The following is a 24,918-nucleotide window of genomic DNA, read 5'->3' as shown; positions in this document are numbered from 1 at the left end:
ATCCTCACCCCCCCCCCCCCCCCCCCATCTGAGTGCTGCTGATCTCCTCTCTGGCCTCTTCCAGCCACTTCCTGCCCTGTGCGTCATCGCATTGGGAATCTCGAAACGGGGCGGACACGGCGCAAGGAATGGCGTGCGGCTGTCACCGTCGGGAAAATGCCGCGCATGCAGAGAGGAAGTGACTGCAAAAAGGTTGCAGCAAATCTGGTATGTAATGAGAAAATGGTTTTATTAAAAAAATAAATAAAATAAATATTAGCATGTTGATGAAAGTGAAAAAAAAAAAAAAGAGGGAACAGGGAAGGCAAAAATCGGAGCCCCCGACACAGGTGATTTCATCCTGTACCAGGAAAACATGACGATCCAGGACTTCTATATATAGGACTTTCCCTTCCTTCGGGTGGGAGAGGCGCCGGCCGTGCGCTGCGGAGCGCAGAGACCTCCAGACAGGAAGCAGCTTCTGCAGAGCCCGGCCAACAAAAGGGAGAACCAGAAATAGACAATAGAGAGACAGCGAGGAGAACCGTCCAATCGTCTGTCTGTACCGACCCCCTTCACTTTCTGTCCTCGGCCTGCACTGATGAGCACACGAGGGGAAGGACAGCTCTGCACACATCCCTATGGGGCCACCTGCACCCCCCTACTGCTCATTCATTTCCTGCTTCTTTGCCACCAGCTTTCTACCCCATGTTCACACACCTATGCGTTTTGTTCTTTTTTGTGCGTTTTTGCAGTTTGCAGAAACGCACTATAGTCCATTTAACCGTTTCACCGACCAGCTGCTGTCATTATACTGCGGCAAGGTGGCTCGTTCCTGCAAGAATCGCCATAGCTGTATGTCTGAGCGGGAAACTCGCCTTCGTGGGCGCGCGTGCACTCCGCCGGGGGCGCGTGCTCCCATTGGCCAGCAGGGAGGAGCCAATCAGGCTGCCTTTCCCCAACTTGTTCATTCCCCGACTTAGTTGGGGTAGGTGGAACACTTTGGTGGGGGTGAGTCAGCCACGCCTCTTGACCCTTGACTTCTGAAGTCAAGCCTTATGACCTTTAGAGCAGATCCCTATTCCAATCCCTGAGTCCTAATCTTGTTGTTCAAGGAAAAAACCCTAACCCTGACCCTCACCTTAACCCCCAACTCCAACCCCAACCTTAACACTAACCCCCTAACCCTCAACCCTAACCCTAAACTTAACCCTACTCCTAACCCGAACCCTAAACCCAAATCCTAACCCTAACCCCCAACCCTAACCTTAACCCCACTCCTAATCCAAGCCCTAACCTTAACCCTGACCCCCAACCCTAAACCCCAACGCTAACCTTAACCCTACCCCGAACCCTAACCCCTAACCCTAAACCCAAATCCTAACCCCCAACCCTAAACTTAACCTTACTCCTAAGCTGAACCCTAACCTTAAACCGATCCCTAACCCCCAACCCTAACCTTAACCCTAAACCCAAATCCTAACCCTAACCCCCAACCCTAAACGTAACCCTACTCCTAACCTGAACCCTAACCTTAACCCGATCCCTAACCACAACCCCAACCCTAACCTTAACCCTACCCCTAACCCCAACCCCCAATCCCAACCCTAACCTTAACCTTAACCCTACCACTAACACAAACCCTAACCTCCAACCCCAACCCTAAACTTAACCCTACCCCTAACCCGAACCCTAACCCTAAACCCAAATCCTAACCCTAACCCCCAACCCTAACCTTAACCCTAACCCCCAATCCCAACCCTAACCTTAACCCTACCCCTAACACGAACCCTAACCCCCAACCCTAACCTTAACCCTACCCCTAACCTAAACCCTAACCCCCAATCCCAACCCCAACCCTAACCCTAATCCCCAACCCCAACCTTAACCCTAACCCCCAACCCTAACCCTAAACCCTAACCCTTAACCCTAACTCCAAACCTTAACCCCAACCCTAACCTTATCTCTAACCCAAACCCTAACCCCAACCCTAAGTTCTAACCCCAACCCTAACCCTAAATTCTAACCCTAACCCCAACTGACCTTTGACCTATGAACTTTAACCCTAACGCTAAGTGCATATCCACTTTATGGCTCCCCCACCCCAAAACCCCTACCTTTCCCAGATCCTGCTCAGCTTGTCGGAAAAAGGGTAAAAATAAATAAATTGCGTTTTCCCTGGCCGCCCCGCGATCGTTTCCCTCACAGTGGCAGAACGGGGATCTGTGTAAACAAGGCAGATCTCAGTTCTGACAGGGGAGATCAAACAGATCTGGTCTTTCTGCTATGCAAGAAGATGGAGCTGTGTGTTTTCCCAGGCAGCCCATCCCCCATACAGTTAGAAAACACAAACAGGGAACACATTTAACCCCTTTGATCGCCCCTAATGTTAACCCCTTCCCTGCCAGTGTAATTAGTACAGAGACAGTGCATATTTTTAGTACTGATTACTGTAATAATGTCACTGGTTCCCAAAAATGTCAATTAAGTGTCCGATCTGCAATGTCGCAGTCCCGCTAAAAATCACTGATCACTGTACTAGTAAAAATAAATAAATAAAAACGCCATAAATCTATCCCCTATTTTGTAGACGCTATAACTTTTGTGCAAACCAATCAATATACACTTATTGCGATTTTTTTTTTTTACCAAAAATATTTAGCAGAATATAGCGGCCTAAACTGATGAATAAATTCATTTTTTTACATTTTATTTTTTTTGGAAATGTTTTATAGCAAAAAGTAAAAAAAAAATGTATTTTCAAAATTGTCGCTTTTTTCTGTTTATAGCGCAAAAAAAAAAAAAAAAGCCTGCAGAGGTGATCAAATACCACTAAAAGAAAGCTCTATTGGTGGAAGAAAAAAGGACAGTTTTATTTGGGTACAACGCCGCACGACCGCGCAATTGTCATTTAAAGCGTCTTCCTGCCCTGTGTGCCATCGCATGGAAACTCAAAGCGGGGCGCTTCATCGGACAGGGCGCAGGTTTGGTGTGCAGTTGTCACTATCGGGGAAATGCCGTCACCGGAGCGCATGCAGAGAGGAAGCGGCTGCAAAGAGGTTGCAGGAGATCCGCAGATCCGGTATGTCACTTTTTTTCCAGCAGATTGTTTTTTTACATGTAATAGACTTCAATGGAGCCGCACCAGAAACACTTTTTGATCCGTTTTGCATATATATATATATATATTTTTTTTTTTTTTTTTTTTTTTTTTTTACTTTAACACACTCTGTACAGCTGTGAATAGCCAGCTGCCATGTCCTTAACAACTTATGAGTCATCAGCTGTCAGCGGGGTTCTCAGCTGTCAGCAATCCATCCCAGGCCCTTGGCAGCCCGGCAGGTCGGGAAAGAGAGGGGACAAGCTCTGTTTCTTGCTGGGGGGGAAAAATCAGCCACATCTATTAGTAAAAGCATCACACATTACACTTGTTAGGCAACAAAACACCTTGATTGCCCTTTGAAGTTAACCCCTTCCCAGCCAGTGTCATTAGTACAGTGACAGTATATAGTTTTAGCACTGATCACTGCATTAGTGTCTCTGGTGATGTCAGTTAGTCAGTTCCAACCCAGCATCAATTAGTGCCAGATTTCCCACTACACTATTGCGGTCCCATTAAAAGTCGCTGATCACCACCATTAATAGTATAGAAAAAAAATTACATGAAAATTCCAAAGTTTATATAAAGTATAACTCAAGCAAAAAAATCAATATACACTTTTTATGGATTTTTTTTCCTCTTACCAAAGACATGTAGCAGAATACATTTTGGCCAAAATTTACAAAGAAATTCAATTAAAAATTTTTTTATTGAATATGTTTTAAGCAGAAAGTAAAAAATAAAGTTTTTTTTTTTTTTAAAGTTTTGGTCTTTTTTTTGTTTATATGATAAAAAAATAAATAAAAATAAACAGTGGCGATCAAATACCACCAAAAGAAAGCTCTATTTGTATGAAAAAATATATAATTTGGGTAGAGCGTTGCATGACTGCGTAATTACCAGTTAAAGTATTGCAGTGCTGAATAGCAAAAAATAAAATGGTCTGGTCATGAAGGGGGGTAAAATCTTCTGGAGGTAAAGTGGTTGAACACGTAGCAAGTATGCTACAAAAGATTTGCCTTTTTTATTTTATTTTTTTTCAGTGTGGCATTAAACAAAAAAGAAAAAAAATATATATTTTTTTTAAATATTATAGTATAAATATAATATTTAAACTTGTTTTCCTTTTTTTTTTTTGTTTAATGCCACACTGAAAAAAATATAAGAAAAAAAAAAATCTCAATATAAATAAATATATAAATAAATAAATGTAAATAAATATGCAATGCTTTGTACCAGAATTATAATAATAGTGTCATTTAATCTACAAAACAAATGTATACTTTGTATCTACAGTAACAATATTTTTTAAACTAATACTGAAAATAGTGTTTTTTTTTTTTTGTTTTTTTTTTGTTTTTTATGTTTAGTTTGTCTATGGATTGCATACAAAGAAAAATCAATGTTGCAAGACAAAGTAGCGAAAAAAAAAAAAATCAATGTACTACTTTCTTACATGTAAGTGACATTAACCTCTTCAGCTCTGGAAGATTCACCTCCCTTCCTGACCAGGCCATTTTTTTTGCTATACAGCACTGCGTTACTTTAACTGAAAATAGTGCGGTCGTGCGACGCTGTACCTAATCTTTTGGTGGTATTTGATCACCGTTTTTATTTTTTGCGCTATAAAACAAAGAAAAAAAGACCAAAAATTTTGAATTTTTTTTTTACTTTTCTGCTATAAAACACACCCAATAAAAAAAAAAAAAAAAAAAAAAAATTTCTTTATAAATTTAGGCCAATATGTATTCTGCTACATATTCTTGTTAAAAAAAAATCCCAATAAGTGTATATTGATCGGTTTGCTCAAAAGTTACAAAACTGTGGGATATATTTATAGAATTTTTATTTTATTTGGGGTTTTTTCTTTTACTAGTAATGGCGACGATCGGGACTGCGATATTGTGGTGGACAAACTGGACACTAACTGACACTTTTTTTTGGGGGGGACCAGTGACACCAATACAGTGATCAGTTCTAAAAAAAAATTACTTTTCGCTATGAAACATTTCCAAAAAAAAATAAAATGTAAAAAAACTAATTTATTCATCATTTTAGGCCGCTATATATTCTTTTTTACCAAAATATTTTTGGTAAAAAAACAAACAAACAATCGCAATAAGTGTATATTGATTGGTTTGCGCAAAAGTTATAGCGTTTACAAAATAGGGGATAGATTTATGGCATTTTTATTTATTTATTTATTTATACTAGCAATGGCGGTGATCAGTGGGACTGCGACATTGCGGCAGACGAAACGGACACCTAACTGACATTTTTGGGAACCAGTGACATCATTACAGTGATCAGTACCAAAAATATGCACTGTCACTGTACTGATGACACTGGCTGGGAAGGGGTTAACATCAGGGGGCGATCAAAGGGGTTAAATATGTGCCTAACTTGTGTTTTTGTACAGAGGGGGGAGGTGCTTTTTCTAGGGGAAGGCATGGATCCGTGTCCCTGTGCTTTGCAGGAACACAGGATCAATGCCTTCCTTACTGATAGAACAGCGATCTGCCTTGCTTACATAGACAGATTTTTGTTCTGTGTGTGCTGAATGATCAGCGGGTGCCGGTGGAACATCGGGGTCCGCGGGACACACTAATCAGTTTACGGGCCTGTGCCAAATCACAGCGGGAGCGAGCCGCCGGTGGCGTGCACCGGTGCCCACTACCCGAAAATGCCAGATCACGTGACCCTGCGCCGCCCTGTACCCATAAAACGTCTATAGGGCGGTCAGCAAGTGGTTAAAGGGGCTCTCCACTTATATAAACGCACCCCAGATTTCCACCTATATGTTTCCTTTGCTATTGCTTGACACCTATGACCTTGACATGGAAGCCACACCCCTTTCTCCTTCGGGAGGGCAGAAGCGGGACGGGTGTGCCCTGGGTGCCCCAGGGATATGGGCGCTCTGACCCTAAAGAAGGTGGGGCACAGTTTGGGGTCTTTGCTGCAGGCATTAGATGGCCTTCTCCCGGCATGGGGGCCGGAGTTCCAGTGTGTGCAATCACTGCCTGCCTGGGATGGTGATGAGCCCCATGGGAAGGTGGGTAGGTGCAGGTGGTCAGGTACCTACCTCCAGCAAACATTCACATATCAAAAGTGGAAGTCGAGGAAAAAGTCCTTCTGTTGTGACGACCCATAAAAAGGGGAAATACTCAGAGAACATAAATCAGTGACGTCCCCGACCACAAGAAAAGGAGAACCGACTCACCTGACTATTGTCAGCGATCCAGGAACCTTCCATGCACACGGGGAGGCTTTATCATTTAGCTTGTGGATAATGCCAGAGACATGAGAGCCATCTCCATCCATTCAACTTTTACAGAAGAGTATTACAGGAGAGGAGAGTTATAGAGGAAGGAGTAGAGTCCTCCAGCAGAGCAGAGTATTTCAGGAGAGGAGAGTTAGATAGAGGAAGGATCAGAGTCCTCCAGCAGTGCAGAGTATTTCAGGAGAGGAGCATTATGCCCCGTACACACGAGCGGACTTTTCAACATCCAAAGTCCGACGGAATGATTCCGTCAGACTTTTCGATCGTGTGTGGGCTGCAACGGACTTTTGATTCGCAAGTCTGACAGACTTTAGAAATGGAACATGCTTCAAATTTTTCCAACGGAACTCCGCCGGATCCAGTTCCTACCGAAAAATTCGTTCGTGTGTGTGCTACTCCGACGGACTAAAACCGACGCTAGGGCAGCTATTGGCTACTGGCTATGAACTTCCTTATTCTAGTCCAGTCGTACGTCATCACGTTCGAATCCGTCGGAGTTTAGTGTGATTGTGTGTGGCCAAGTCCGTTCATTCGGAGAGTCCGTCAGAACTCTGTCAGAACTCCTTCGGAAGTCTGTCGGACATAAGTCCTCTCGTGTGTACGGAGCTTTAGAGGAAGGAGCAGGGTCCTCCAGCAGAGCAGAGTATTTCAGGAGAGGAGAGTTAGATAGAGGAAGGATCAGAGTCATCCAGCAGTGCAGAGTATTTCAGGAGAGGAGCGTTAGAGGAAGGAGCAGAGTCCTCCAGCAGTGCAGAGTATTTCAGGAGAGGAGAGTTATAGATGAAGGAGCAGAGTCCTCCAGCAGAGCAGAGTATTTCAGGAGAGGAGAAGCGGAGGAAGGAGCAGAGTCCTCCAGCAGAGCGGAGTATTTCAGGAGAGGAGAGGCAGAGGAAGGAGCAGAGTCCCCCAGCAGTGCAGAGTATTTCAGGAGAGGAGCATTAGAGGAAGGAGCAGAGTCCTCCCACAGAGCAGAGTATTTCAGGAGAGGAGAGGCAGAGGAAGGAGCAGAGTCCTCCAGCAGAGCAGAGTATTTCAGGAGAGGAGAGGCAGAGGAAGGAGCAGAGTCCACCAGCAGTGCAGAGTATTTCAGGAGAGGAGCATTAGAGGAATGAGCAGAGTGCTCCAGCAGAGCAGAGCATTTCAGGAGAGGAGAGTTAGATAAGGGAAGGATCAGAGTCCTCCAGCAGAGCAGAGTATTTCAGGAGAGGAGCATTAGAGGAAGGAGCAGAGTCCCCCAGCAGTGAAGAGTATTTCAGGAGAGGAGCATTAGAGGAAGGAGCAGAGTCCTCCAGCAGAGCAGAGTATTTCAGGAGAGGAGAGGCAGAGGAAGGAGAAGAGTCCTCCAGCAGAGCAGAGTATTTCAGGAGAGGAGAGGCAGAGGAAGGAGCAGAGTCCCCCAGCAGTGCAGAGTATTTCAGGAGAGGAGCATTAGAGGAAGGAGCAGAGTCCTCCAGCAGTGCAGAGTATTTCAGGAGAGGAGAGTTATAGAGGAAGGAGCAGAGTCCTCCAGCAGAGCAGAGTATTTCAGGAGAGGAGAGGCAGAGGAAGGAGCAGAGTCCCCCAGCAGTGCACAGTATTTCAGGAGAGGAGCATTAGAGGAATGAGCAGAGCATTTCAGGAGAGGAGAGTTAGAGGAAGGAGCAGAGTCCTCCAGCAGAGCAGAGTATTTCAGGAGAGGAGAGTTATAGAGGAAGGAGCTGAGTCCTCCAGCAGAGCAGAGTATTTCAGCAGAGGAGAGGCAGAGAAAGGAGCAGAGTCCTCCAGCAGAGCGGAGTATTTCAGGAGAGGAGAGACAGAGGAAGGAGCAGAGTCCCCCAGCAGTGCAGAGTATTTCAGGAGAGGAGAGTTATAGAGGAAGGAGCTGAGTCCTCCAGCAGAGCAGAGTATTTCAGCAGAGGAGAGGCAGAGAAAGGAGCAGAGTCCTCCAGCAGAGCGGAGTATTTCAGGAGAGGAGAGACAGAGGAAGGAGCAGAGTCCCCCAGCAGTGCAGAGTATTTCAGGAGAGGAGCATTAGAGGAAGGAGCAGAGTCCTCCAGCAGAGCAGAGTATTTCAGGAGAGGAGAGGCAGAGGAAGGAGCAGAGTCCTCCAGCAGAGCAGAGTATTTCAGGAGAGGAGAGTTATAGAGGAAGGAGCAGAGTCCTCCAGCAGTGCAGAGTATTTCAGGAGAGGAGAGTTATGGAGGAAGGAGCAGAGTCATCAAGCAGTGCAGAGTATTTCAGGAGAGGAGCGTTAGAGGAAGGAGCAGAGTCATCCAGCAGTGCAGAGTATTTCAGGAGAGGAGCATTAGAGGAAGGAGCAGAGTCCTCCAGCAGAGCAGAGTATTTCAGGAGAGGAGAGGCAGAGGAAGGAGCAGAGTCCTCCAGCAGTGCAGAGTATTTCAGGAGAGGAGCATTAGAGGAAGGAGCAGAGTCCTCCAGCAGAGCAGAGTATTTCAGGAGAGGAGAGGCAGAGGAAGGAGCAGAGTCCTCCAGCAGAGCAGAGTATTTCAGGAGAGGAGCGTTAGAGGAAGGAGCAGAGTCCCCCAGCAGTGCAGAGTATTTCAGGAGAGGAGAGGCAGAGGAAGGAGCAGAGTCCTCCAGCAGAGCAGAGTATTTCAGGAGAGGAGCGTTAGAGGAAGGAGCAGAGTCCTCCAGCAGTGCAGAGTATTTCAGGAGAGGAGAGTTATAGAGGAAGCAGCTGAGTCCTCCAACAGAGCAGAGTATTTCAGGAGAGGAGAGGCAGAGGAAGGAGCAGAGTCCCCCAGCAGTGCAGAGTATTTCAGGAGAGGAGAGGCAGAGGAAGGAGCAGAGTCCTCCAGCAGAGCAGAGTATTTCAGGAGAGGAGCGTTAGAGGAAGGAGCAGAGTCCTCCAGCAGTGCAGAGTATTTCAGGAGAGGAGAGTTATAGAGGAAGCAGCTGAGTCCTCCAGCAGAGCAGAGTATTTCAGGAGAGGAGAGGCAGAGGAAGGAGCAGAGTCCCCCAGCAGTGCAGAGTATTTCAGGAGAGGAGCATTAGAGGAAGGAGCAGAGTCCTCCAGCAGAGCAGAGTATTTCAGGAGAGGAGAGGCAGAGGAAGGAGCAGAGTCCTCCAGCAGAGCAGAGTATTTCAGGAGAGGAGCGTTAGAGGAAGGAGCAGAGTCCCCCAGCAGTGCAGAGTATTTCAGGAGAGGAGAGGCAGAGGAAGGAACAGAGTCCTCCAGCAGAGCAGAGTATTTCAGGAGAGGAGCGTTAGAGGAAGGAGCAGAGTCCTCCAGCAGTGCAGAGTATTTCAGGAGAGGAGAGTTATAGAGGAAGCAGCTGAGTCCTCCAACAGAGCAGAGTATTTCAGGAGAGGAGAGGCAGAGGAAGGAGCAGAGTCCCCCAGCAGTGCAGAGTATTTCAGGAGAGGAGAGTTATAGAGGAAGGAGCAGAGTCCTCCAGCAGAGCAGAGTATTTCAGGAGAGGAGAGTTAGATAAAGGAGCAGAATTAGGTTATATATATTTATTTTTTTAAACTGGAAAAGCTGGTTGAAGCTTCTCCAAGCTCTCATTTCTGAGCAGATTTGAAGTGGAAGGTCTGGAGGCCACGTCTGGATGAGATCCTGGAACACAGAGGCCGGTGACACGCGTGTAGAGAGGACAGCTGCGGATCATTTCTCTGCCTCTTCTCTATTTGCATTTCTCTATTGTGCAGCCAAACTCCTCGGCCAGCATGGAAATGAATCTGCCGAGCGTATGACCTGGCCGCCTCGCTCTACGTGTTTCTAGGCAAATATCTGGCGCTGTCCCCGTCCCAGGTGTCCACCATCTCTCAGAAGTCATCTCCATGTCCTCCTCCTGATGGCCTTTTTATGTGTCATCTTCACAAATCAAGAAACCACTCATGGGGAGCGACGGCCGGTCCTGGAGATGAAAGGGTCGGTCCACCCAAACATGATATTTTCGTTATAAGTGGAGTATATGGACCGACCTCCCGACTTCTTTACATCTAAGGTTGTCCCAAAAGGTTGTCCCAAAATCAAGATCTCTCTCTCTACCATAGTTCAAATCTGAAGGCCGAGTGATCGCAACGACACAGATTGCACTCTGGACTTGCGATGATCTGGGCTCCAACATACCTGGCGGTAAAACCAGGTGGGATTGTCGCTCTTCAGCCATCTCACAACATTGCGGTCTATGCACACTCATGCAACGCACTTTAGCGTGACTTTGATCAAGGTGCAGGCGCTTCTTTCGGTGCATTTTTGGCCTCATAAACTGCCTTGTGGTCGCGTGAAAAATGCATAAGGGCTCTTTCAGATGCGCTGCCATGGGGTGTCTGTAAAAACAGACAGCTGAACCACACTTTTACCGCTCCCTGGCCATTTACCCGAATTGTAAAAATAAACCTGGACAAATCTGTAGCATTTGCCATTTTTTCCTCTGGGTTGCAGAGTTTGATGGGGACAAGGGCCTCTTCCCCACAACCTTGGCCAGTGGTTGTGGGGGTCTGCAGGCAAGGGGGGGGCTTATCAGAGTCTGGAAGCCCCCTTTTTGTATAGGCATTGCCTGTAAGACCAGCCCATTGAGTGCAATGGGGCTGTGCTGCAACCATGGGCAATGCATGAGATTGTGCGTGGCATGGTAGTGCAGCATTACGGGTTTAATCGGGCAGTGAGGAGGCAATATAACACCTCCTCACCGCCTGTTAAAAGCACTCTTAAAAGCGATCCAAAAGCAGATTGATCATCAGAGGGCACTAGTGCAGCATTACAGGCTTAGAGGAGGCTATATAACGCCTCCTCACCACCTGTTAAATGCCCTCTTAAAAGCGATCTAAAAGCAGATTGATCTTCAAAGGGCACCGTAAAGTGCGATAATGTAGACGCACAATCGCTAGCCTAGCTCAAACTAGCACTTGAATGTGAGGTCTGGTCCTTAGATTGTAAGCTTCTCGGGCAAGGACTGATGTGATTGCAGAATACATAAAGCAGATCAGCCTTCAGAAGGCCCCTAATAAAATCCTGAAAAAAAATACACAAACAAATGCAGGTGAGTTCTGGACCTTAGATTGTAAGCTCCTAGGGACGAGGACTGGTGTGTTTGTACAATACATACAGCAGATCGGTCTTCAGGGGGCCCTAATTAAGTCATGAAAAAAGAAAACGCACAAAAGATGCATTATAATGTAGATGCACAAGCGTGAACTGGCCCTGGCATGTGAGGTCTGGACCTTGGATTGTAAGCTCCTAGGGCGAGGACTGATGTGATTGCAGAATACATAAAGCAGATCGGTCTTCAGAGGGCCCTTAATTAAATCTTGAAAACAAGATGCACAAGTGTGAAGCTAGCCCAAACTGGCCCTTGCAGGTGAGGTCTGGACCTTAGATTGTAAGCTCCTAGGGCAAGGACTGCTGTGATTGTACAATTCATAAAGCAGATCGGACTTTAGAGGGCCCTAATAAAATCATGAAAAAAGAAAACGCACAAAAGGTGCATTATAATGTAGACGCACAAGCGTGAACTGGCCCTTGCATGTGAGGTCTGGACCTTAGATTGTAAGCTCCTAGGGCGAGGACTGATGTTATTATACAATACATAAAGCAGATTGGTCTTCAGAAGGCCCTAAAAAAAAATCACAAAAAAAGAAAACGCACAAAAGATGCATGATAATTTAGACGCACAAGCGTGAACTGGCCCTGGCATGTGAGGTCTGGACTTTAGATTGTAAGCTCCTAGGGCAAGGACTGCTGTGATTATACAATACATGAAGCGGATCGGTCTTCAGAGAGCCCTGATAAGATCATGTAAAAAGGAATCGCACAAAAGATGCATGATAATGTAGACGCTCAAGTGTGAACCTAAACCCACACTAGCCCTTGCATGTGAGGTCTGGACCTTAGATTGTAAGCTTCTAGGTCTAGGGCAAAGACTGATGTGATTGACCAATACATAAAGCGGATCGGTCTTCAGAAGGCCCTAATAAAATCATGAAAAAAGAAAACGCACAAAAAAAGCATGATAATGCAGACGCACAAGTATGAACTGCCCCTTGCATGTGAGGTCTGGACTTTAGATTGTAAGCTCCTAGAGCGAGGACTGATGTGTTTGTACAATACATAAAGCAGATCGGTCTTCAGAGGGCCCTAATATAATCATGAAAAAAATGCAGAAAAGATGCATGATAATGTAGATGCATACGTGTTAACCTAGCCCAAACTGACCCTCGAATGAGAGGTCTGGAACTTAGATTGTAAGCTCCTAGGGCAGTGGTGGGGAACCTTGGCACCCCAGATGTTTTGGAACTACATTTCCCGTGATGCTCATGCACTCTGCAGTGTAGTTGAGCATCATGGGAAATGTAGTTCCAAAACATCTGGGGGTGCCAAGGTTCACCATCACTGTCCTAGGGCAATGACTGATGTGGATGTACAATACAAAAAAACGGAACAGTCTTCAGAGGGCCCTAATAAATTCACGAAAAAGAAAACGCACAAAAGATGCATGATAATGTAGATGCATAAGTTGTTAACCTAGCCCAAACTAGCCCTTGAATGAGAGGTCTGGACAGGGGCGTCGCTAGGTCTACACAGATCTGGCACTAGAGCCCATAGCAGGGTAGTAAAGAAAGTCATACGCTTGGGCGGGCATACACATGTATATACAGTAATATACATGTGTGTGTGTGTATATTCCCCTAGAGAACCTCTCCATTGCATCAGAGTCCCCAGAGAGCCTCCCTTACATTAGGGTCTCCGGAGAGCCCTGCCCTTAAATCAGGGTCCCCAGAGAGCCTCTCCCTTAAAATAAGGGTCCCCAGAGAGCCTCCCTTACATTAGGGTCTCTAGAGAGCCTCCCCCTTAAAATAAGGGTCTCCAGAGAGCCTCTCCAAAGCATCCAGGGCCAGTGCTACCACTAGGCAAACTAGGCAGCTGCTTAGGGCGCACTGCTGCCTAGGGGCACCCAGCATTTGCATGCTCTGCAGGCTGCAGCATGTAACTAACTCTGTCCAACCGGTACTGTAATTAGAGGTACAGCGCAGCACTGGAGCCAGCGCTAGAGGAAGCAGAGCCGATGCTTCCTGTATAGTGGCGCCTTCTGTCCCATGGGGCGGGCAAAGGGGATGGAGTCAGGGGTGGAGCCAATGAGGGCAGCAAAATTAGGTTTTGCCTAGGGTGTCAAAAATCCTTGCACCAGCCCTGCTTGCATCAGGGTCCCCAGAGAGCCTCCCTTCCCTTTGGGGACCCCTGCAGAGACTCGGGGCTTTGGGCCCCAGATTCGGGGCTATAGCCCCAAAAGCCACCCCCTAGCGACGCCACTGGGTCTGGACCTTAGATTGTAAGCTCCTAGGGCAAGGACTGATGTGATTGTACAATACATAAAGCAGATTGGTCTTCAGAGGGCCCTAATAAAATCATGGGGGAAAAAAAAAATACACAAAAAAATGCAGGTGAGTTCTGGACCTTAGATTGTAAGCTCCTAAGGCGAGGACTGCTGTGATTGTACAATACATAAAGCAGATCGGTCTTCAGAGGGCCCTAATATAATCACGAAAAAAGAAAACGCACAAAAGATACATGATAATGCAGACGTACGAGTGTGAACTGGCTCATGCATGTGAAGTCTGGACTTTAGATTGTAAGCTCCGAGGGCGAGGACTGATGTGACTGTACAATACATAAAGCGGATTGGTCTTCAGAGGTCTCTAATATAATCCTGAACAACAAAAAAATACTCACAAAAGATGCATGACAATGTAAACGCACAAGTGTGAACCTCACCAAAACTAGCCCTTGCATTTGAGGTCCAGACCTTAGATTGTAAGCCCCTAAGGCAAGGACTGATGTAACTGTAAAATGCATAAAACGGATCGGTCTTCAGAGGGCCCTAATATAATCACGAAAAAAGAAAACGCACAAAAGATACATGATAATGCAGACGTACGAGTGTGAACTGGCTCATGCATGTGAAGTCTGGACTTTAGATTGTAAGCTCTGAGGGCGAGGACTGATGTGACTGTACAATACATAAAGCGGATTGGTCTTCAGAGGTCCCTAATATAATCCTGTAAAAAAAAAAAAGTATGAACCTAGCCAAAACTAGCCCTTGCATTTAAGGTCCGCACCTTAGATTGTAAGCTCCTAGGGCAAGGAACGTTGTGATTGTACAATACCTAATGCTCTGCGTAAATTGTCGGCGCTATATAAATACCTGTAATAAAACAATAAAAAAAAAACTTAATATTTATGATGCGTCTAGAGTTATTGGCGTTACATTAAAGCTGCGCTCCGGCGAATAATGTGCGCAAAGCGTTTGCGGAATGCATGCAAAACGCGCACTGCGCTTGCTGTGCTATTCATTGTTAACGCCACCCCAAGCGCGCCAAGCAGATCCGAAACACACGGTTAAAGACGCGACAAGCTCAATGCCCCCCCAAAAAAAGGTACGTGCGCTTCTTTGGCGCCTTCGTTGCGCATTAAAATAAATAGGCTGCCCTATGCGAAAACGCGCAAAAAAAAAAAAAAAAACGCGTGCGAAGAAGAGCGTTCACAACCTAGCCCAGAGATGTGCTATAATAGCCCAGTTAGGAGGTGATGAATTTGCAGGGGGTGCCTCTGCTCCAGCGGGACAGAAGAACAAGGGCGCTCAGTGTGCCGCAGAAGAGAATTTCCTCCAGCCTGGTCTAAGCTGTCCCGTTATCTCCTGCATGTCAGAACTCCTCTCTCTCTCTCTCTCTCTCTCTCCCTCCCCCTGTCATACCACCACCTCCCCCCACCCCTCACTCACACTGCCAAAAAACATCCCCCCCCCCCCCCCCCCTCTCTTCCTCATTTCCTTAACAGCATTTCCTGAGCTGGATAACCCTGTGATTTGTAAGAAAAGGAGGAAGGAGGAAAAAAAAAAAACACAGATAGGTCAAAAAAAGTCATTGCAGACTTTGGAACTGGTGATGGTACCTCTTGGATTGCTGGCTTAGCCGGAGAAACCAAAAATAAAAAAAAAGGGGCAAGTTCTCTTGGCCCGCCAGGGTTTTTTTTTTTGTTTTTGTTTTTTTGTGTGCGGTTGGCATTGCTTAGGTGGCACAGCAAAAAAACGTTAAGGCTGTGCCCTAGCCTCTGGCTGAGCAGATGCCAAACTCCCACCGGCCAGCCCTGCGCAGGAGCAGCCGCAGCGCCCTCCACCGAAGCCACCACCCGGGGTGCCCCAGGATGAGATGTCTTCTTTAGGCTTCCCATCTCAGACTGAGGATCTACCAGCGTGCATCCCACTCCCTTTACTCCTCCCCACCCCAAAGTGACAGCTGAGCTGCCTGGATCTTGCTTTTTGCTTTTTCATGGAGTGACTGGGATCTGTTGGGACATCCTCAATGTTGGCTCTTTGATTTGCATCCCCTCACCCCCTCGTCGCCCCCTTAATTTCTAGATATTTCATTTATTTTCCACCAGGGAGGGGAGGGGGGGGGGGTCTCCTCTTGTGGACTAACCCATGAAGAACAAGGGTGCCAAGCCGAAGTCCAAGAAGAAGGGAGCCTTTGGATGTGACCTGACCGAGTACCTGGAGTCCTCCGGACAAGATGGTATGTCAGCTTTTTGCTTTATTTTATTTTTTTAGTTGCTTGTCAATCATGCTTGAGTTACAGGGAATGCTGTTGGGTTGTGACGTGTCTGTGGAATTTTTTTTTTTGTCCTTGGAAATGTCCAACGTTCTTCGGGACGGACTGCACTGTAAAACTTAGATTATCTGCTGAGTTTTTCCTTCAGATTTACCAAAACCATATAATATGAGGACAAACCTTAGGAGTTTCAATGTGTATGCAATCAGGCAGGCCCTTCTACTACATGGTTTTGGTAAATCTGAATTGAAAAACTCAGCAGATAATCTGATAGTGTGTACGGGGCTTTAGAAGAGCTAAAAAGGAAGACAACTCAAACTTTGCCAAGAAAAATGTGTTTATTGCACGTTACATCCAGTTCCCCTAGTGTAGGTTTTATACATTTAAAAAAAAAAAAAGTAAATTTCAGCCTCATAACGCGTAGCGGTTAATTATATATCTGTCTTTGAACGGATTATTTTGGAGGACGTTCTCAGGATCAGCGGTAAAAGTGTCCCTGGAAGTTATTTTAAAACGTTGGCAGCTTCCAAATTCTTTGCCGTGCTAATCTGGCGTAGAAATTTCATAGTAGTATGATTAACCTCTTGCAGCCTGAGGCTGGGGGGGGGGGGCAGGAAATAACTGTACAGGAAATGATGACTATGCTTTTATCTTCTCACACTCAGTAATTCAAATGATGCAATCTGTGTTCGGATAGTGGCCCTCTGGCTCTTAGGTCCAGGGTCTGTCAAAAACTTTTGGGGGTTTGTCCCAACATTGGTTAACTTATTTTTTTATATTGCGTTCCATTTGTGTCTTTTTTTTTGAGTAATAGTTGAAGGTAGTTTAGTAAATACATCGCTGCTGGGTTACCGTCTAGACCAGTCTTTTTCAAACTTTTCAACACAGAGGAACTCTTGAAATAACTTTCCAGTCTCAGGGAACCCTTGCTTAAAAAACGACTACATCTACAACTCGTGATACATTAGTGTGATGGTCAGTGGAAAGAATGCTCCTTATAGTTGTGGTCATTGGGAAGAATTACCTCCTTACAGATAAGTAAAAACATCAATGGTGTCATTGGGAACTTATCTGAGAGGCAGAAATTGCTCAGTGCTCAAGGAACCCCTAGCAACCTCTGGAGGAACCTTAGGGTTCCATGGAACTCTGGTTGGGAAACCCTGCTTTACCTTCTCCTTTTTAACTTCAAGGAAACCCTAGCCATCTCTATTTGTGGTCATTGGGGATAATTACCTACTTATTGATAGCTAATATGATTAGTGGGAACTTATCTGAGGGCCAGAAATTGCTCATTGCTCAAGGAACCCCTAACAACCTCTGGATGAACCCTCAAGGAACACCTAGCAACCTCTGGAGGAACCTTAGGGTTCTATGGAACCCTGGTTGATAAGCACTGCTTTACCTTCTCCAAGGAACCCCCAGCCACCTCTATTTGTGGTCAATGGGAATAATTACCTACTTATTGATAGCTAATATGATCAGTAGGAACTTATCTGAGGGCCAGAAATTGCTCATTGCTCAAGGAACCCCTAACAACCTCTGGAGGAACCCTCAAGGAACACCTAGCAACCTCTGGAGGAACCTTAGGGTTCTATGGAACCCTGGTTGATAAGCACTGCTTTACCTCCTCCAAGGAACCCCCAGCCACCTCTATTTGTGGTCAATGGGAAGAATTACCCCCTTACAGATAGCTAAAAAGATCAATGGTATCAGTGGGAACTTGTTTGAGAGGCAGAAATTGCTCATAGCTCAGGGAGCCCTTAGCAACTTCTGGAGGAACCCTCAAAGAACCTCTAACAACCTCTGGAGGAACCCTCAAGGAACACCTAGCAACCTCTGGAGGAGCCTTAGGGTTCTATGAAACCCTGGTTGATAAGCACTGCTTTACCTTCTCCAAGGAACCCCCAGCCACCTCTATTTGTGGTCAGTGGGAAGAATTACCCCCTTACAGATAGCTAAAAAGATCAATGGTGTCAGTGGGAACTTGTTTGAGAGGCAGAAATTGCTCATTGCTCAGGGAGCCCTTAGCAACTTCTGGAGGAACCCTCAAAGAACCCCTAACAACCTCTGGATGAACCCTCAAGGAACCCCTAACAACCTCTGGAGGAACCCTCAAGGAACACCTAGCAACCTCTGGAGGAGCCTTAGGGTTCTATGGAACCCTGGTTGATAAGCACTGCTTTACCTTCTCCAAGGAACCCCCAGCCACCTCTATTTGTGGTCAGTGGGAAGAATTACCCCCTTACAGATAGCTAAAAAGATCAATGGTGTCAGTGGGAACTTGTTTGAGAGGCAGAAATTGCTCATTGCTCAGGGAGCCCTTAGCAACTTCTGGAGGAACCCTCAAAGAACCCATAGCAACCTCTGGAGGAACCTTGGTTGAGAAAACCTTGTCTAGACCCTTGAGACTGCCAACGCGTGATGCTCCAAGTTGCTTTTTGGGATTGGGGCTGGCAGTGTAATAGTTGTTGGAGTTTGGAAACTTCATAAAAGTTTGGCAGTTGCCTGAATGATCCCCCCCAGGGTTCCAGTAGGGGAAGGGTTAATCCCAGCACATTGATCTGACCAGGGAACATCTGAACTGAATTAACTACAGCTATGGAGCTCCTTTCACTGAAAAAAAAAAAAAAACCTCCTAAGGTAGTCCTGGGCCATTAACCCTTCCCATGCTAGCTAAAAAAAATTGTAATGTCAGACACTCAGGAGGACAGGTTCTCACTGCAAGCAAAGTGATAAACTAAACAGAAGACTGTCAGGGAAAAGTGTCTGCAGGAACCTTGATGGTGCCTGTGGTTTAACCTTTTCTCTGCCTAGGGTTCAGCGTCATATTTGTATTATTCAGTATATTCTATGACTGTCTGGAGTTTCACAGTGAGCATGAAAGTTCTTGCCTAGACCTGATGTCAGCAGGCAGAGATTCAGGAAGTCTCTGGTAACCGTAAAGGGTTAACAGGCGTGCTAGTCATTCCTCCTGGTTCGCCTCATAAAAGAGTTATTCTTACAACATCTTCTGTGCAAACAGCGAGAAATGTGGGATAATGGAATCATTGGTATCGGTTTATTTAAAAAAGACAAGTCAGCGATGAAAAATGTATTGAACCACTGCAGTGACACCCATGCAAGATGTGCGCTTGCCATGCGTTATGGTGCTACTGACTGCCATGTAGGTTAGCATACAGTTGGTTGCATGGGCATAAGCCAATTGGGCTTGTATTATCATTTTTTTAAATGATATCATAGGAAGAAAATGGACGTGCCAAATGAAGTTTACGTAGAAGGAGTAGAATTATAGGTCATGAGACAGATCACAGTTTGATATATAATTCCCATCTCTACCACTGTGAAGTAGCACTATGCCAATGTCAAACATGCCCTTGCCGTGTCGCCTTACAAGTTCAACTGTCTAATGCAGCCTTTCTCAACCATTTTGGGCGAACCCTTGAAATAACTTTCTGGGCTCAGGGAACCCCTGCTAATAATTACTATATCTACAGCTCACTGTACATTAGTGTGATGATTACTAGGAGGAATGCCAGGAGCGGACTGACCATTGGTCCACTCGGGCACTGCCCGAGGGCCCCGTGCCACTAGGGGGCCCCATTAGGGTTGCCAGCCTCAGTAAAACCAGGGAAAGTATGTAAAAAACTGTTTTTTTTTTTTTTTACATCTGTCTCTCCAGTACCTTCTCAGTCAATAGAAACATGACTGTGTATACTGTGTGTGTGTGTTTGTGTATACTGTGTGGCCCCATAATGTCTGATTGCCTGGGGGCCCCATAATCTCCTATTGCCCAGGGGCCCCATGAGTTGTCAGTCCGCCCCTGAGGAATGCTTCTTAGATTTGTGCTCATTGGGAAGAATCCTCCCTTACTGATGGCCAAACAGATCATTGCAGTCAGCAGGTTGTTATCTGAGAGGCCCACTACTCAAGGAACCCCTAGAAATATCTGGAAGAACCCTAGTAGTGGAGAAAGGCTGGTCTAATGCGTAACCTAACTTGAAATTTGAATTTGCTTTAAACAACACAGAGAGGGACAATAGAGGAGTTGGATCCAACCATTAGAAGCCGCATACACTGACCTGTCTGCTGTAACAATATAATCCTGCAGCACTGTCGCCTCTGGTCACATGACTTAACTCTTCTGCAGCCTCATACTGACATGCTCATGCCAGCAAAGTCTTTAGCCAATTGAAGCTTGTGGTTAAAAGAAGTTGTTGAGCTGCTTCAGGTCACATAAATAAAGACCAAAGCACCCCAGGATCTCCTTGTTACAGTGGGCACCTACTCACCCTCCACAATGCTTTCCAAATGGTGTTGTAATTTCACATCAGTTCCTGCCCTTACAATCTAAGGTCAGGACCGTTTTTAAGGCAGGGCAAAAGGGGCAGCTGCCCTGGGCCCCATCATTGTAGTGGGGCCCAAAGCAGCTGCCTAATACTTGCCAACTATCCCAGTTTAAATTCCCTTATCCCTTGAAGTTTTAGTCCCGTGCGGTGTCCCGATATCTCAGTGTAAACTTCTGCTGCTGCTACCCAGCTCTGCCCTATTGCCATGTACAGATGACTCACCTGCAAACCCTATGTTTACATGTAAATAACCCGCATTGATATGTAAATAGTGGCATTAATATGTAAATTGATATTTAAATAGAGGTGGAATTCATATGTATATCATGTCCCCCTGAGGTCACATCCACCATCATTTCTGCTGAATGCTGCCCACTGGGGAGGTAAAGGAGCATGCTTGAAAGTCCCGCCTACAATTGTGGTCATTAAGCTTAACATCATGTTTTGCAAAAGTAAGCAAATTGGAGGTGGATTTTTCAAAATAACATGGTGACAGTAATGCTATGCACTAACCTCTTGCAACCAATTTGTGAGCAGTAATAATGTGCAGTAACCTCTAACAACCAATTAGTGAGTGGTATAGATGTTCTGTAACCTCTAGCATTTAATCAGTAAGCAGTATTGATGTACAGTAATCTCCAGCAACCAATCAACAAGCAGAAGTCATGTGCTGTAACCTCTAGAAAATAACAGTGAGTCATAATGTGTGCTGTAATCTCTAGCAGCAAGTGAGCGGTAATGATACACTGTAACCTCTGGCAACCAATCGCAATCGCTGCCTGATCTGATTCAGTAAACAAATTTTGAGTCTAGCTGCTATTTATTGTATGTCTCAAAGCATGCGGAGAGCGAAATTGCATGGAAGAGGGGGCCCCAAGAAAATGTTTGCCCGGGGTCCAGTCAATATTAAAGACGGCCCTGTCTAAGGTCCATATCTCACATGCATGCAAACACAAGCTAGGAACAAATTAGACAGGAGCCAATTAACCTACCAGCATGTGTCATTGGAGTAGCGCAGACCTGTTCTGGGTTCACTGCTCTCCAACTTCTTTGAGCTACCAGCTGGTCGAGCTGAGCTGGTTCCTGATACAGATGGTAAATTTGAGTTTATGAGTTAAAAAGTTTAAACATCCATGAACTCCGTGTTTAGGAAATTGCTGCAGCTTTCTATTGGCCAAATGATCCACCCAACATGGGCCAGTGTAGAGGTTTAGAAGATGGTCAAGACAAACTCTCAATGGCAGACGTTAAGCTCTGCCCAATAAAAATCCTCCAGGAGCACCAACACTCTCTAGATCAGTGGTTGCCAACCTTTCGAAAACCTCATGGACCACTAAACTCACAATTTTGAATCCCGCAGACCACTAACATGAATTTTGCATGCCTTATAAACACATCACTCTGCATCACCCTGCTGCCTTACACAGACTCATCATTGGTTCTCACCTCCTTATCGCGCTCCATGATCAGCACTGCCATTGGAAGTCCCCTCTTTCTTCACGGTATACATCCGCCACAATGTTGATTTGTGGCAAAACCCTGGGGACCAGCAATATTTTCTCGTGGATCACTGGTTGGCGACCACTACTCTAGACCATTTGATGCCCTATTTCCATGTAATTCTCTAAACTCTGAGTTTAGGGATTTCCTGCAGCTTCCAATTTGCCAACTGGGCCACTGAACATAGCTATGGGCCAATGCTGAGATTTAGGAGGTGGTGAAGATGAACTCTCAATGGTGTAAGTTAATCTTTGCTGAACAAGAGTCTTCCAGGACCAGGAGTGCCAAGACTCTCTAGACCTCTAGGAGCTCCATTTGCATTGCCGCTGCCCATTTACCACAGGGTCAATCAAACTAATAGTGATAACATTAAAACAACTGTCCTAAGTACACAAGGAAGGACTGGAAACCCATAACTAGCCCATCTGATGGTAGGGACTGTGGGCTACAGAAAGTCTACTATAAGTTTACCTCTTAGTACCCAATTTCCATTTCTGCTGCTCATATATTAAAGTGTTGCTCTAACTAATAGGAAGAAATTGTTTTAAATTCGTAGGGGAGGACTAGGAACCTTTAACTAACCCATTTGATGGTAGGGACTGTGGGCTACAAAACATCTATTACAGTGCTAGAGTAATTAGTGGGTTTGGTGAAAGGTGGATGTTCCTAAAGGACATGGTTTATTATCTAAAAAAAGTTCTCTAGGAGCACCAAACTGTGGCCCAATACATTATATAGAACCTCTAGGTGCCAAATTTACATCTCTGCTGCCCGCAAATCACAGGGTGACTCAAAGTAATAGGATGAAACTGTTGTAAGTTTGCAGAGGAGGACTGGGAACCTTTACCCAGCCTTTCTGATGGTAGGAACTCAAGGCTACGGAAAGTGTATGGTGGTGCTAGAGCGATTGGTGGACATTGGTATTCAGGGCTGGACTGGGACAGAAATTTGGCCCTGGACTTCATCCAGACCGGCCCACTTACATTTTGAGTGTCCCATCAGCACCCCTTACATCAGAGTGTCCCATCACCAGCCCCTTACGTCAGAGTGTCCCATGAGCAGCCCCCTTACATCAGAGTGTCCCATCAGCACCCCCTTACATCAGAGTGTCCCACCAGCACCCCCTTTCATCAGAGTGTCCCATCAGCACCCCCTTACATCAGAGTGTCCCATCACCAGCCCCTTACGTCAGAGTGTCCCATGAGCAGCCCCCTTACATCAGAGTGTCCCATCAGCACCCCCTTACATCAGAGTGTCCCATCAGCACCCCCTTACATCAGAGTGTCCCATGAGCAGCCCCCTTACATCAGAGTGTCCCATCAGCACCCCCTTACATCAGAGTGTCCCATCAGCACCCCCTTACATCAGAGTGTCCCATCACCAGTCCCTTACGTCAGAGTGTCCCATGAGCAGCCCCCTTACATCAGAGTGTCCCATCAGCACCCCCTTACATCAGAGTGTCCCATCAGCAACCCCTTACATCAGAGTGGCCCATCACCAGCCCCCTTACATCAGAGTGGCCCACTGAGCCATCGGCCCACCGGGAAACTCCCGGTAGTCCCAATGGCCAGTACATGCCTGTTGGTATTCCTAAGGCCGCGTACACACGGGCGGACTGTCTGGCCAACTAAGTCCGTCAGACAATCCGACAGACAGTCCGTCCTACTTTTGAATGAACGGACTTGACCACACACGATGAACAGACAGTCCGCTGAAAGCTTGTGCGATGACGTGTACAGCACGTACGACGGGACTAGAAATACGACGTCCTATACACTGCAATGCAACCTTCGGCCGTGTAAATCCTTTCTGAGCATGCGCCATACTTAGTCCGTCCAACTTGCCTACACACGAGCGGACTGTCCGCTGAAACCAAAGTTGGACGGACAATATTACGGAAATTCCGAAAGACTTAGTCCGCCAGACTGTCCGCTGAAAAAGTCCGCTGAAGCCCACACACAAGCAGACTGTCCGCTGAAACACGTTTCAGCGGACCAAGTCCGTCAGACAGTCCGCCCATGTGTACGCGGCCTTAGGGACATGGTTTATTATGACACACTTTTTCACATCTTCCACTTTTTGCTTCCTTTGCGGCTTTCTCGTGATATCTTATAACCACAAAGAAAACTGCTTCTGGAAGACCTCCCCCTGGTGACTGGTGATTTCTCCAACATCTACCAAGCAGTGCACCGTCCATGTTGAGTGGAATGACCCATTATTACCAATTGAACATAGATCTGTAGCCTTCACCTTCTCCTTTAAAGTAAATTGTTCCTTAACCTTAAAGGGTTAATTGTTTAATTAACTTAACCCAGTGACGCTCACTCTCAGGCTGCTGGCACCTAGATTGTGGGCCGGTGGAAAATCTTTGTGCAGGGTGCAGCTAAGATTGGCATTGTTACGTAAGTATAAGCGCAGTGTGAGATTGACCAGTCATTAGTCAAAGAGTTGGTGAGAAGGGCAGGGGTCTGACATCCTCTTTCGTCACATGTCAACATGGATGTCTCACCACTTCCTTAAACTAAATTCTTTCTAAAACCGAGCTGAGGATAATCCCCCACCCCTCCCCCGCCCCTGCCCCCCTCCATGACTTTTCCATCAAAATCAATAATAACCATCAACCCCTCCCCTTATGCCAGGGTACTAGGTGTAATCCAAGACTCTGACCTGTCCCTTCAGACCCAAATCCAGGGCTTTTTTTTTTCCAGCAGGAATGAGGGGGCACCTTCAGCATGGAATTCATTTAATACAGTAGCAAGTGGTACTAGAGTGTGCTGGAGGGTCTTTTGATGCTGGTTGCTGGGGGATCTATTGTCATTGGAGGGGATTTTTTTGCATGGGGGTCTCTTGCTGCGGGTGGGGATCTATTGTTGCTGGGGGGGGGGTCAATTTTTGTTGGGATGGATCTACTGTTTAGGGAGAGGTCTATTATTGTTGACTGATGGGAGATCTGTTGTTGCTGCTGAGGGGTCTATTGTTGCTGGGGTAGTATTGTTGTTGCAGGGAGTCCACTGTTACTGGGAGGGTTTATTGTTGTGAGATGGATCTGTTGTTGCTGCAGGGGGGGTCTATTGTGGGTAGTTCCTGTACCTATTCTCTGAGAAAAAAAGCCCTGCCCAAATCTAATTGTCGTCAAAAGCTTGTAGACTTCACCTTCGTAACAT

At 46.1% G+C, this 24,918-nt stretch overlaps 1 protein-coding gene across 1 annotated transcript in view; it reads left to right on the top strand.

Annotated features, from left to right (window-relative positions):
- Positions 1 to 15,152: 15,152 nt before the first annotated feature.
- Positions 15,153 to 24,918, top strand: part of ARHGAP31 (Rho GTPase activating protein 31) — a 324,984-nt gene continuing 315,218 nt past the window's right edge. The window contains exon 1 of the mRNA XM_077479714.1: positions 15,153 to 15,872. Within this exon, the coding sequence (XP_077335840.1) occupies positions 15,782 to 15,872 (91 nt within the window). The 5' untranslated portion in view covers positions 15,153 to 15,781. The remainder of the gene's footprint in view (positions 15,873 to 24,918) is intronic.

The sequence above is a fragment of the Lithobates pipiens genome, unplaced genomic scaffold (genome assembly GCF_037356315.1).
Source record: "Lithobates pipiens isolate NorthernLeopardFrog02 unplaced genomic scaffold, aLitPip1_a1.2 Scaffold_16, whole genome shotgun sequence".
NCBI lineage: Eukaryota > Metazoa > Chordata > Amphibia > Anura > Ranidae > Lithobates > Lithobates pipiens.
This window is presented reverse-complemented; position numbering and strand designations above follow the sequence as displayed.